Source organism: Scardinius erythrophthalmus, assembly GCF_964197995.2.
Source record: "Scardinius erythrophthalmus genome assembly, chromosome: 1".
Lineage (NCBI taxonomy): Eukaryota > Metazoa > Chordata > Actinopteri > Cypriniformes > Leuciscidae > Scardinius > Scardinius erythrophthalmus.
Window position 1 is genome coordinate 25,403,884 of NC_138221.1, and position 15,181 is coordinate 25,419,064.

The 15,181-nt window shown below is 38.3% G+C and overlaps 1 protein-coding gene across 1 annotated transcript; it reads left to right on the top strand.

The window, feature by feature from the left end:
• Positions 1-1,608: 1,608 nt before the first annotated feature.
• On the top strand, positions 1,609-13,926 carry LOC308695480 (uncharacterized protein; the record flags this gene model as incomplete). The annotated part of the gene is made up of 17 exons (XM_081373639.1): positions 1,609-2,005; positions 2,102-2,173; positions 2,434-2,826; positions 2,963-3,214; positions 4,053-4,457; positions 4,819-5,208; positions 5,297-5,368; positions 5,611-6,003; positions 6,118-6,500; positions 6,610-7,466; positions 7,842-7,861; positions 8,098-8,211; positions 8,300-8,484; positions 8,751-8,908; positions 9,109-9,354; positions 10,349-10,511; positions 13,813-13,926. The coding sequence occupies 17 exons, from the start codon at positions 1,609-1,611 to the stop codon at positions 13,924-13,926; spliced, it is 4,614 nt and encodes a 1,537-aa protein (XP_081229765.1).
• Positions 13,927-15,181: the final 1,255 nt, after the last annotated feature.

The window sequence follows — 15,181 nt, forward strand, 5'->3', positions numbered from 1 at the left end:
ACAACCGTATGAATGATGACACTCTTGTTGAATGGAGTGGCTGGTATCGGCTGTATCTGAGAGGAAAAAGTGCTCAGATGTCTGAGTGGTGTGTGAGTACTACACATTGTGGTGGTGAAACGGGACTGTCTCTTAATGGTTCTCATCCACGTCTTGAGGATGGAGTGGTGACCCGTAAAGTCTTGGGAACTAATTCTTGGTGGTGGACGTGGTCGTCTTCCTCTTGTGGCTACTACAAGTCCACCTCCATTCGAGTCAAAACCTGTCCAGGAGATTATTATGTCTATGAATTTGTAAAACCCAATGCATCAATCCCCAAGCCAATGTATTGTGCAGGTGAATTATGAAGTCAATATGAAGAGTAAATGCTCTATGTATTAGGTCATCTTTAAATGTGTTTTAAACAGTTAGAATCAGTGCTGTGCAGTCCATTAATCATTATGTAACTCATCACATCCACCCATCACTACTATAGCACTCCATATATAACATATATAGTCATCTTCATATATAAATGAAGATGATTAAATGAAGATGACTCCCTCAATTCCTGAAATCTCACAACTTTAATCAAACCATTCAATATTACAAATGCATCCTTACTGTAGGTGTTTAATGGTTGACAGGAAAGCAAGGCAAGTTGTGGTGTGGATCTAATCACTGGCTTCTTATATTTGTGTTTAATATTTATTTATTTTTAAATATTAAAGTAAATATAGAACATAAGAAATACTTAAATGATTAGTTCACTTCAGCATTAAAATTTCCGGATAATTTACTCACCCCCACGTCATCCAGGATGTTCATGTCTTTCTTTCTTCAGTGGAAAAGAAACTAAGGTTTTTGAGGAAAACATTGCAGGATTTTTCTCCATGTTGTCACTTCAATGGAGTCCAACGGGTTGCAGTGAATAAATGGATTATAAATACAGCGTAAATATAATTTAGTACCATAAAATCCCCTAAAATATGAAAATTTCGAACTAAAATATAGTATGTTCATTTAAATGAAATAAAAAAATAATTTTGGTATTTTTTTGTCCAACACACGAAGAGGACTATAGGGTTAAGAAGATAGGAAAGCAAAATGTAACAGATAAAACACACAATTTATAAAGCAGATAACATTAAACACCCATGTTGAACTGAATCAAGGACTACATATATAGGAAATAATGATACTAAACTACAGCAATCAGAAACCAAGACACATAAATTTCACAATAAGAGTCTTCAAGGCACACAGACACAGCTAACGCATTATGTGAGCACAGGGTATTATTACCACACTGTCCTGTTGGGCCTATTTGTAATCCATACTTTGTCAGAAAATGCTTGATTATTTGCATAGTCTTTGTCATTTTTCAGCTGATAAGCTAAACCTATACCAAGCCAATAAAAGTAGTAATACTGCGGAGCATGTGTAGTCCCACCCAAGATGTTTCTGCTGGTTACAGCCAGATTTACTTGCCTCATTTTGGTCAGACTGCACACCACTGGTTAGATATAATAGCTCAAAATCATACAATTAACCATAATAGATTCTAGAATACTAATTGAATTTTCTTCAATATAAATACAGTGTTTTAACTATACTTTTGCAAACTCCATGACAGTTGCTTTCCAAAACATCAGCAGTGACCCCTGTTACACCTATCAGTCTCTGGACCGTCCCTGGAGAACCACCAATGAAAGTGTAGATCGCATTTGTGATTATTTTTTCTCCTGGAATGGCTGGTACCGGTTTTTCTACTATGGAATGGACATCCAGATGCCAGAGACCTGTGCTAGTTCATACAGCTGTAACACACGGATCACTCTGTGGCTCAACGGTCCTCACCCTCGGATAGAGGATGGAGTGGTGATCAGGGAGGTCTGTGGAGGGACTTATTGGACACGCTGCTGTGAATACAAAACAAGACCCATCAGAGTGAAAGCCTGTCCAGGAAATTACTATGTCTATGAACTTGTGAAACCAGACGTGTGGTGTGCGGGATACTGCACAAGTACCATGATTTTTATTACCACTTTTTGATAAAGTCTTTCAGCGTATTTAACATGATTTCAGTCATATCTTGAATTTCCTTCTTTTTTTTCATTAGATGTTAGCACCATTTCACAGACAGTTTCCACTATAAATCCAGCTATAATCTCTGGATCCAGCAACACTCCAAGTAAGTTGTTAATCATAACAAATATTAATTAATATATGAGAGTTATTAAAAATAACCAAAACTATTACATTTGCAAATAAATTCCTTCAATGATATTTAAAATCACACCTTTTGTGTCTTAACTTGTAACATCACTAATACATAGTCATGCTGAATGGTTTGAGAAACTCATGATTTTTTTTGTTTGAGCTGTTCAGATTTTCACTCATGAAGTTCTTCAATGAAAAATACCTTGTTTGTTTTGATCTCATCACTAACAGATTATGACCCATGCATTAACTATAACACACTCAACAACAACTGGAGAAACATACTCGGCTACGGGCATCAATACGGACTCAATGCTGATTATGATGACACCCGTGTTAATTGGAATGGCTGGTATCGACTCTTCATTAATGGCTTGAGTGCTCAGATGCCTGAATGGTGTGTGTCTAACTTGGCATGCGGAGGTTTTAGTTCTCTGTGGCTTTCTGGCTCTCATCCTCTGCTGGGAGATGGAGTTGTTACTCGTGACATTTACGGCTCTCACTTTGAGGAGTGCAGTTACTACAGATCTGACCCAATCCAAGTCAAAGCTTGTCCTGGAAATTATTATGTCTACAAATTTACCAGGCCTCCTCTTTCAATCCCAGCTCCTACATATTGTGCAGGTACATTTATTGTTTTTTATGCTGTATTTGACATGCTTATCATGAATCACAATGTAGGGTTTCATATTACTGTCTTAAAAAAAAGAAAAAAAGAATCTGCAGTATTAAATGTGTTCTTTCTACTTCTTCTTAATAGTACGTTTCACCACACCAAGTGTCGACCCCTGCTACAACTATCACCGTCTAGATGAGCCTTGGAGAGCCACAAACAATCCTTACGATAGTAACTATAGAAGGTGTGATAATTTCCAGGGCTGGTACAGGCTGTTGTACAATGGTCAGAGTGTCCAGATGCCAGAATCCTGTGTTAATCAATACATGTGCGGCACTTACATCCCAATGTGGCTCAACGGCTCTCATCCACAGCTGGAAGATGGAGTGGTCACCCGTCAGGTCTGTGGTTCTGCATGGACTGGCTGTTGTAATTTCAAATCTTTCCCTATTCAAGTCAAAGCCTGTCCAGGAAATTACTATGTTTATGAGTTTGTCACACCAATATTCTGCGGAGCTTACTGTACGGGTGAGCATTTTACTAATATGTATTTCAATAATTTACATATCTGTTTTTATAAAAATGTATATTGATAAAACAATTGTTCCTTATATCAGATGTTACTAGACTTAATTCAACCTCATCGACAACAGCAACAACACCAAGAACAGCAACAACACCAAGAACAGCAACAACATCCATTACTCCACCATTTACAGACACAAGTAAAGTATTGTCTTGCTTACTTAATGAACATGAGCATCTTTTTGGACGTTTCTTTCCATTACATGAACTCTCAACATTTTAATGTTCATCCCACTATTACATGTGTAGTTAATTCAAAGTAAAAGTAATGTCTGTCAGGACCTCTACTTTCAAAAGTGATTGACAATTAGCATACAGTTTGGATTGGCGGTATGGTTCTGTTCTGGGCAAGAACTCCCTGCGCATCCATGCAGCAAAGAGCAGGGAGCGCAGCGATAACCCCTCAAAACAAAACCATATGCCGACATCCCCCATCCACACACATCTGGTGAATTTACCACTTTAGTTATATCATATGACACATTCAACATAAAGTATAATGCTGTCAGAAAATATAAATACCACCATCCCAACATCTCCTCTTTTATCCACAGTGTCAGTGAACGATGTTTCCACTTGTATTTGCCTCAGTGAATGAGTGCATATCACCACACAAATGTATTTTGTTTGTTTTACATTATTTTCTTAGAACCTACACCTTCCGACTCTGATCCATGCTATAATTATACCACTCTTGATGAATACTGGAGAGACATACTGGCAGACCCATATCAGACCTATGGACATAATGACACTGCTGTTAAATGGAGCGGCTGGTATCGGCTGTATCTGAATGGCAAAAGTGCCCAGATGTCTGAGTGGTGTTTGAGTTATACTGGATGTGGTGGTGATGTTGGACTGAATATCAATGGTTCTCATCCAAGACTTGAGGATGGAGTGGTGACCCGTGAAGTTTTTGGAAGTCATGCTGATTCTTACCAGTGTGGCGGCTACAGATCTGCACCCATCCAAGTCAAAGCCTGTCCTGGTGATTATTATGTGTATAAGCTTGTCAAGCCAGATCTGTCGATATACAAGCCTTCATACTGTGCAGGTACATTTGTAACTATTTTCTCAATTTTACTGATGATAACATGAATTATATAAAATTTTTTTTTTTTTTTTTTTGATGAAATAATGTTCTTGTGCATGTTTTAACCAGTTATAACCAGTGGCACACACCCCATAATCCAGATCGCTTGTTTCGGCTTCTTCACCTGTGTTTTTGATCAGGAGATTCTGTACTATTTCAAAAGATGCATAATAGCGCCCCCTACCTTATAACAGTGAAAACACGGATAGGGGGAAGCATTGTATCATAAATGATGGAAAAATATGTCAATGGCGGAGAAAGAGTTAATTAAATTATTTTATGTTATGTTTGTTTTTACAAACAACTCTTTTCTCCATGACAGTTGCTTTCCAAAACATCAGCAGTGATCCCTGCTACAACTATGAGTCTCTGGACCGTCCCTGGAGAGCCACCAATGAAAGTGGAAAATTTATTCCGGAAGAATCTTTCTCCTGGAATGGCTGGTATCGGCTTTTCTACTATGGAATGGACATCCGAATGTCAGAGACCTGTGTTAGTTCATACAACTGTAATGCATTCCTGAGTCTGTCGCTCAACGGTTCACACCCTCAGATAGAGGATGGAGTGGTGATCAGGGAGGTTCAGACAGGGGCTGTTATGAGGGGCAGCTGTGAATACAAGTCAAAACCCATCAGAGTGAAAGCGTGTCCAGGGTATTACTATGTCTATGAACTTGTGAATCCACGTTTGCCGATTACAGGATACTGCACAGGTACCTTGCTTTCCCCCACTTTTTAAAAATAAAGTCTTTCAAAAAGTTTTGAAATAATTTCAGTTTTTCATATTTCCATTTTTTTCAGATGTTAGCACCATTTCACTGTCAATTTCCACCATAAGTCCAATTATAATCAATGGATCCACTATCACCTGGAGTAAGTAAATTCAATTCATACAATAAATATCAATATGGTTGCTCAAAATAGTCTATATTAATGATTTATTTCTTATTATAAAATATAATATTGTATAATAGTTAAAAAATGTTAAAACTTTTTGCAATAAAAGTACTGAATCCTTTTGTGCATAAACATATCCTCACTGTTACACAGTCACGCTGTGTATGAATGGTTTAGGAATCTAGTTTTGGATAAGAATTTGATTTCATCACTCTCAGATTATGACCCGTGCATTAACTACAACACACTCAACAACAACTGGAGAAGCACAGTCAACTACTGGTATCAAGGTGGATACATATCTGAACATGATGACACTCGTGTTCATTGGGATGGCTGGTATCGACTCTTCATTAATGGCTTGAGTGCTCAGATGCCTGAATGGTGTGCATCTTATATGGCATGTGGAGGTTTTAGTGCTCTCTGGCTTGGCGGCTCTCATCCTCTGCTAGGAGATGGAGTTGTTACTCGTGAGATTTACGGCTCTTACTACGATCAGGGCAGTTACTACAGATCCGACCCAATCCAAGTCAAAGCTTGTCCTGGAAATTATTATGTCTACAAATTTACCAGGCCAACTCTTTCAATACCAGCCCCTACATATTGTGCCGGTACATTAACTCATCTTTATATTTGAGATGCTTTTCATTAATTGTATTGTTGATTTTCATTTTATTATCTTGGATACATTAAATCAATTCTCTCTTTCTACTTTTACATAATAGTACTTTTCACTACCCCAAGTGTTGACCCCTGCAACAACTATACCACTCTGGATGAGCCTCGGAGATCAATCAGCAATTCTTATTACTATGGAATGTGTGACTATAATGTAAAGTGGAATGGCTGGTACAGGCTGTACATCAGAGGTCAAAATGCTCAGATGCCAGAGTCATGTGTTAACCAACACCTGTGTGGCACTGAAGAGCCATTTTGGCTCAACGGCTCTCATCCACAGCTGGACGATGGAGTGGTCACCCGTCAGGTCTGTGTTTCCTCATGGAAGGGCTGCTGTGGTTACACATCCCACCCTATTCAAGTCAAAGCCTGTCCAGGAAATTACTATGTTTATGAGTTTGTCAGGCCAATGTTTTGCGGAGTTTATTGCGCAAGTGAGCATTTACTTAAATGTATTTCAGTTTTTAACTTTTCAGTTGGTTTTTAAATTGATATAAATAAAAAAAAAAATTTCTAATATCTTATGTCACAGGACTTAGTGCAACCTCTTCGACAACAGCAACAACACTAAGAACAGCAGCAACATCAAGAACACCAACAACTGCATCAACATCGCCAACAACAGTAACAACACCAAGAACACCAACAACAGCATCAACATCGCCAACAACAGTAACAACACCAAGAACACCAACAACAGCATCAACATCGCCAACAACAGTAACAACACCAAGAACACAAACAACAGCATCAACATCGCCAACAACAGTAACAACACCAAGAACACAAACAACAGCATCAACAATGGGGACAACACCAAGAACACAAACAACAGCATCAACATCGCCAACAACAGTAACAACACCAAGAACACCAACAACAGCATCAACATCGCCAACAACAGTAACAACACCAAGAACACAAACAACAGCATCAACATCGCCAACAACAGTAACAACACCAAGAACACAAACAACAGCATCAACAATGGGGACAACACCAAGAACACAAACAACAGCATCAACATCGCCAACAACAGTAACAACACCAAGAACACAAACAACAGCATTAACATCGCCAACAACAGTAACAACACCAAGAACACAAACAACAGCATCAACATCGCCAACAACAGTAACAACACCAAGAACACCAACAACAGCATCAACATCGCCAACAACAGTAACAACACCAAGAACACCAACAACAGCATCAACATCGCCAACAACAGTAACAACACCAAGAACACAAACAACAGCATCAACAATGGGGACAACACCAAGAACACAAACAACAGCAGCAACAACACCACCAGCAACAACACAAGCAGCAACACCAACAACAAGAACAACACCAATAACACCAACATCTATTACTCCACCATTCACAGCCACCGGTAAAGTCTTGTCTTGCTTGCTTCATTAACTCACAAGAGCATATTTTTTGGACATACAGTATATTTTAAATTAACCCTCAACATTTATCTGCTTATCCCACTATTACACATATGTGTAGTCGATTAATATCAAAAGTAATTCATGTCAGGACCCCTACCATCAAAGATGATTGAAAATTAACATACATTTTGGGCAAGAACTCCCTGCATATCCATGCAGCCTAGCAAAGAGCAGGGAGTGCAGCGATAACCCACCAAAAACAAAAAAATATGCAAACATTCCACAACCACAAACTGACAGCGATACTTATGAATGCAAATTTTTAACCCCCATTTTTTTTGAAAATGGTAACACAATGGATGATATTTTTGCAGTCCTACTGCAATCAGTTCCAGTTAGTTCCTACAGTTGCTTCTCGATGCAATTCTAAGTCAGTTGGGTGAAAAGTCTGGAACTTTATTAAAGATGATGAAAAGATCCCTATAATTCACTAGAATGTTTTTTTATTAATAATATATTGGGGAACCTAGAACAATGACCAATCAGAGTGCTCAGAATGTTTATCTGTGGCTCTGTTCACAAAACTCAATGTCTTTTTGTGTTGTATTAATTGATCTGTACTTCTCTTAGGTGTGCGAGATCATTGTTCTGAACTCCGCTGCTCTGAGGATGAACACTGTGGGAAGAAAAATGGTGTTTATGGCTGTTTATGTAACAAGCACAGACCACATTCTGACTCTTTTGGTTTGTATCTTTTAACAACAACATTTTCTTGGCCGTTTAATTAAATTTTTTAAATAAATCTGACAATCGTTCGGATGTTATCTTTCAGATTTCTCAGAAACTTGTGAAAGCAGCTCTGGCTCCATGTCTGTGTCTCGCTGTCAGCTCTTTGAGGCTGGTTTCTCAGCTGATATCTTACACCTCAATGATCCCAGCTGCATAGGAACGGTCCAGAATGGCAGAGTGGAATTCCATTTTGATAATGATGAACACATCTGTGGTACAAATCTTGTGGTAAGATTCACCAGGTCAAGGTCCAACCATTTGACTTTTTTAGCTCTGCAGTGAGCGCCACTTGCACAATCTACCATCCCTCTCTGTATGTGTAAATAACATGTCGCTCATGACAATAAAAATGTTGCCCGCTTTCTCCACCATTCATTTGTAACTCACAATTACTTTACTTGACTGATGCAACTGTTTGTGTTATCTAATTACTAATATTACCTTCATATATTGAAATCAATTAGGCTGAATTACAATTTTTTTTTCGTCCACAGGCCAATGGCACCCACTTCATCTATGGTAACTTTATTCTGGGGACACCGAGGTCAGAAGGCCTCATTAGCAGAGAGAAAATTCTGAAGCTTTCATTCAGTTGTTCTTACCCCCAAACACAAACACTTTCCATGAATGTGGAAATCAACCCACTGGAGAGGTGTGAGCCAATTCAAATTTCAGTTCAGTGCTGTCATATACAAGAGCTAGTGCAGATGCCAAAATATTTTTTGTGTGAACTAATCATTTTAGCAGAAACATAAATAAATATTTATTAAAAAACATATATACTGTAAAGATTTCTAGAAACTGAAAACTAAACCAATAAAACTAACAAAGATCTATCCATCATTTTAAAAGCATTGTGCACAAGAGCCTTCCGGCTGGTGAAGGCAGATATAGGGTTCGGATGATTCCATATCAGGATTATGAGTTTATGCAGCCCTTCACTGGTAGAGTGGATGCAGAGCTCGACCAGGAGATGCATGTGGAAGTTCGTGTTGAGGGGGTTGACAGCCGACAGTTTGCCCTGGTGATGGACACATGTTGGGCTACACCTGTGAATGATCCCAATTACAATATCCGCTGGGATCTCATCGTTCAAGAGTAAAGAAATGCTTCTTTTCTATTCCAGAAAGATCAATCTTGCACCACTGAAACATTTGTAAAAAATACCTTTTGATCTGAACATAAAAAAAATAAAACATATCACTGTTAGGGATACTTGACCTTTAAGTAAAGAGTTGTGAAGGGATGACGTAAAAACATGTAAGACTAATTAAACACTGGTTCCCTGGAGATTTTCCTATGAAGTTTTCCAATTTGTGAGCAAAATAAAGCCTTTGGTAAACATAACTTAACGATACTAAGATGTTTTGTTCTACAACATAAACTACACACACTCAAATCCCAAACTATCTTTTCTAGTTACTTATTAGAACTGTACATAAAAAAAAAAAAAAAAAAAAAAACGCTTTGCACAGCCCTTGCAACGGTTCTGGGTGTGTGTAATTTATGTCGTAGAACAAAAGGCTAAAGTATCTTCAAGTTATGTTTCGCCAGAGGAGAACTGGCCCCCGACTGAGCCCGGGTGTTCCCAAGGTTTTTTTTTTTTTTCTCCATTTGGTCACCTGATGGAGTTTTTCGGTTCCTTGCCACTGTTGCCTTTGGCTTGCTCAGTTGGGGATATTTGGGGATATTAATTTAATTAATCAATCAACGAAACTATTGATCAACATTACCAAACGTGGACGTTCCACTGGAAACAAACATTGATGTATTGTTTTAATTTAATTCTGTGAAGCTGCTTTGATACAATCTACGTTGTGAAAAGCGCTATATAAATAAACTTGACTTGACTTGACTTTACCACAAACCTTATTATACTCATAAATTGGAATGCCCCATTATAAAAGCCCTCAAGAAAATCTCAGGAGCAAATTAGTCACACACCTGCACCACTCTATTTCAGTACTAAATCACAGAAATCCATTTATATTTATGTATTTTTTCGTTTATGATTTATTGGAGATGACTTTGATATAGAATGTCTTTCATGAAAAAAATTTGATTTGATGATTATCATTATTGATATGTTCAGGTGTCCCAATCCAAATGACGATACAGTGGAGCTGATACAGAATGGTGTCTCGACATCCAGCCGTTTCTCCTTCAGGATGTTTATCTTCACTGCAAACTCCACTAAGCTTTACCTGCACTGTGCTGTTCACCTTTGCCTTCTGTCAAGCAATCGGTGCTCACTGGTGAGTTCTAGACATTTGGAGGCACTAGGCAACATTTATGTTGGAAGGCCCCAGTGCCGCACCCCTAATAAAAAGCACTAGAAACAAATTTGATTCCTATCCTTTTAATTCATAAAACATTACAATTTGGATTACCTACATGTCCAAATTAATAAAGTTCCCTTGGCCTTTGGAATTAAAATAGCCCCACATCATCACATAGCCTTCACCATACCTAGAGATTGGCATGGTTTTATTTCAGTTAGCCTAAAAGCTAGTTTGATTTGCATTGAGAGATGATCTTATGGAAAGTACCCCATGCCAATCTCTAGGTATTGTGAAGGCTATGTGATGATGTGGGGCTATTTTAATTCCAAAGGCCAAGGGAACTTTATCAGGATGCATAGTATCCTAAAAAAAAAAAAAAAAAAAAAAACTTAAAAATAAAAATCTGCCTGCCTCTATGGGAATTTAACATAGGGGTGTCCAAACATATGCACCCTGTATTTTAAGAAAGAACATTTATTTATTTACGATACATTATTCATTCACAAAGAAAATTAGTGTCCTTAAAGGTTGGATTTTTCAAAAAGTTTTTAATTAAGGCATTAAGTTCAATTTCCAAAAGATGATTTTTTTTATTCCTCTTTTTAGTCAACTTTAGTATGGGTGTCTAAACTTATGCATAGCACTGTATATATGAGTGACACCTTTATTCAATGGACAAAAAGCTAGTCTTTTGTTGCCGTCTTGATTAAAGGGTAACTATGCCGTTTTTTATAGCTTATTTACCTTAACTGAACAGCTTCGGAGTCATTGGAATGGTTATATGACTTATAACTCGGGTTTAATGGTGGTCTTCTCGTACCCCCCTAGCGTCTGTGAGCGGAAAAACCACCCTTGCAACTTTGAGCCGGCGGGCCGCATCAGGAAGTATTGCGTAATATCAGGTCTCGGAATGTAATGAATTTCTTTACTCCACTGCACAAATACATTTATATGCTAGCCTTCTGTGTATCATACATACCTCAGTGGACAAGGCTTTGTGGGTTCGCTGGCTTCTTTGAAAAGAAATGCTCATGACAAGAGGGAGAAGATGGGAGGGGGGAGAGTGTCCAACGAGTTTAGCCGACGACGGTGTTGCGAGCAAAAAAGCAAGAAAACAGTGTAGAAATAGCCAAACTGCATAGCGCCGCTTTAAGCCTGAGGCCCTAGGCAAATGCCTACTCTGCCTTTAGGTTGCGCCGGCTCTGACAAAACCTCTCATTATTATTAAAAATAGTGATATATTAAGTGTTACTGTAACAGTGAAATGCAGTCAAGTAATTTATATATTTATGTGTGGAATAGCAATGTAACTTATTAGTTATATTAGTGTTGTCTATTATATATCTATCATGAAATGTAACGGTTATAACGGATGTTTGTAAATGTAAAGGTTTAAGATTCTGCCATTGACAAAAACCAGTTGATCAAACACTAATCTAAATATTGACCGGGAAATATAATTTCATAATGATTTTCTTTTATTTATAATGATTTTTATTTAATGTACATATAAGGTTTAATGTCAGTGATGCTACAGTACCTTTTTTTACTGTCCTCTACTGGAGACATTGTGCACTCCTTTGTTTCATGTTTGTTCAGTGATATTCAACAGGGGATTTTTCTCTTGCAGAACTGTAACTCTGGACCGCACTGGAGAGAGCACAGGTCTCTGGACTTCTATGACAGTTCTTCCATATCTATGGGTCCTCTGATGTTGTCTGAAGGAAAAACAGGTGCACACTCTATTTCATTTTAATCATTAGTAAGTTCATCTTTCTGTCATGAATACATTACATTTCACTGCATATATTCCCTGTCCACAGATAAGTGGGTCCCAGACCAAGCGAAGGTATCTGAAGCCTCTTGTCTGTATGCTTCTCTGATGGTGTTGCTTGTTCCTCTGATTAGTATCTTGTTCCTCTTTTAGTGTTTTTCTACAAAAAAAATGGGCAACATTTAACATGCATATCTAATGTCATTTTAATGAAGGTGACACTGATGTCACTCTGGTTGTAGGTTTCTTAATGTCTGTTTATTTCATAGCTGTTATGTGGGATAATAAGTGAACTATTATTTAATCAGTTATATTAATTGTTACATACTACTATATTCATATTATAGAAAAGATTCATGTTTATTCAGATCATTAAAAGACTCATTCCTGTTCTGTGGTTTATTTCCAGTTCAATTCAACTTAAAAAAAATAATAAGATGCTTGTGTTGCAGTTCAAGGAAGTGTCTCTATAAAAGAATGAAATTGCTGCATTGGGAGATATTAACCCCTTCTTCCACACCCTCAATTTTGGCAAGTGGGGCATAAATGACATAATAAAAAGGTTGCTGCTCACAAGTCATTCAGAATAGACATGTAACCAACATTTATTTAGAAGCCAACACTTAAAAAGTTTACAGTTCAAGACTCAGAATTACTGTAATCAATATGGAGATATATTCTATACATATATATATATATATATATATATATATATATATATATATATATATATATATATATGGATAAAAAATATGATGTGGCTGTAGTGTAGCAACTTAGTGCTACACAATGAAGCCAAAGCCACATATCTACTCATGCTTCATTTAAAACCTAACTGTGCGTTCACACCGCCGCCGACTTGAGCTTCCAAAGTTACCGGAAGTCATTCATTTTCAATGGAAGCTGGCTTCTCTCAGCTGCAAGGAGCGTCAAATTCCTCGGCGTCGCGTTTTGGGCGTTTTGAGCGTCAATCTGAAAGTTCAGAGAAGCTCAACTTTATGGTAATGAGCTATGACGCGGTTCAGCGGCAAGCAGCGGCAAACGCCAGCAACCAATCGGAATATAGACGTCCTTCGCGCTGGCTGATTCCGGAGAAACATACGATGTAAACTTTCGTTCCTACCAAAACATTAGTTCCGAGAAAAAAATATTAATTGCAGAGTTTAACCATCATAGAGTGAAAGTGTATCATTTGCATGTGTTTTAAAGTCCTGTCAGCTTGACAGGGCATAAGAACGAGCAGAGAGAGAGAGAGAGAACCCCGGCCGCGCGCGCGCACTCACCCGAGCGCTGTCTTGAATGCAAGACTCTTGCTCTCTCTCTCCCTCGCGCATATTAATCAAAATCAATTGATACGGTGGTGTCGAAAAAAAACTCTCCAGGGATGAAATGTTTTCTGTGTTGACAAATCTTGCGCGATATCCTAAATTGCCGAATGCATTGTTTTTTCTGTTTACATTTCATGGTGTGACACTTCTCTTCTCCCATGATCGAACACAGAATGCTGCTACGTCAGAGCGGCCAAAGCGTCAACAAGCTTCCCCGTACTTTTTGACAAGCGTCTTTGACTGGGCGGCCAGAGCTTCTTTGCAGCTCAAGTCGGCGGCGGTGTGAACATACAGTAAGGATGTTATTTCTAAAACTATGATTTTTATGAAACATTTTCTAAGACCATGTCATGTGAGTTTTTAGAGAAGACAGATAAGATGCTAATAAAATATTTTATTGTCCTGTAAATACCCATTTGCACTATATGTTCTATGTCTGGCAAAGAGAATTGCCCCGTTCATGTTTCTATTGTTCTCACTCGACAAACCTTTCACACTTCTGCCAGGAATGAGACTAATCTTCATTATTCTTTTATGATTATTCTTTGGTTGTATTCAGCCATTATTACTCTTTATTCTGGCATTACATGGTTTGCCCATCTACACCACACTGATCCCACTAAATATTAATCCACCTATTATCTGAAGTCTTTCTAGAAAGAAAAGCATATTCCTGGGACCTTATGTGAATTATTTTAGCAAATTAGTTTATGTAATAGAATAGCTCCTCATGCAACAGTTGCATTTGAGCTACAACTAGATGTACCGCATGGCGGTACAAAATTTGACCGCCGCTCAGACCTGTACTGGCTTTCCACAAAAATAAATGACGTGGAGCAATTTGGCTGTATTGCGTGTTTATGTATATACCTAAAAAAAGTAGTAGTATGTGCATGTCTGTCTGTGTGTGTGTGTGTATGTGTGTGTGTTTGTGTATGTGTATCTGTGTGTGTGTGTGTGTGTGCGTGTATGTATGCGTGCGTACATGTGTGTGCGCATGTGTGTTTGTGTGTGTGTGTCTGTGCATGTGGATTTGTATGTGTGTGTATGGGTGTGTGTCTGTGCGTGTGGATGTCAGTGTGTGTGCATGCTTGCGTTTGTTTGTATTCCTGCATGTGTGTGTGACAGTATCATCCTAAACCAGCAACCCTTCGCTCAACACCACCATCTACAGGTCGATGAGTGTACAGTCACTAAATGTGCACATAAATGAATTTATTTTATACCCCCCCATGGATGAAATGCTACGAAACTTAGCATACCCCCAGAGGATGACAAGTTAATCATACACATGAAATATGTTGCAGTTCTGAACATCTCAACTGAAGATAGGGGTGATGAAAGCAGAATAATATTGCATTTTCATTTTATATGGGAGGGGCGCAAATCACAAATGAGTGATTATGGGCTAGGTTGATGTGGGCCCTTAAGAGCAACATACCATACAAATTTCTTCATCCTCCGTGCCACGGTTCAGGTAGTTATTTAGGAAAAACTGCATTTTTGGGGTTTGGGGGGGCCCAGCGCAGAGGGGGGAGTGG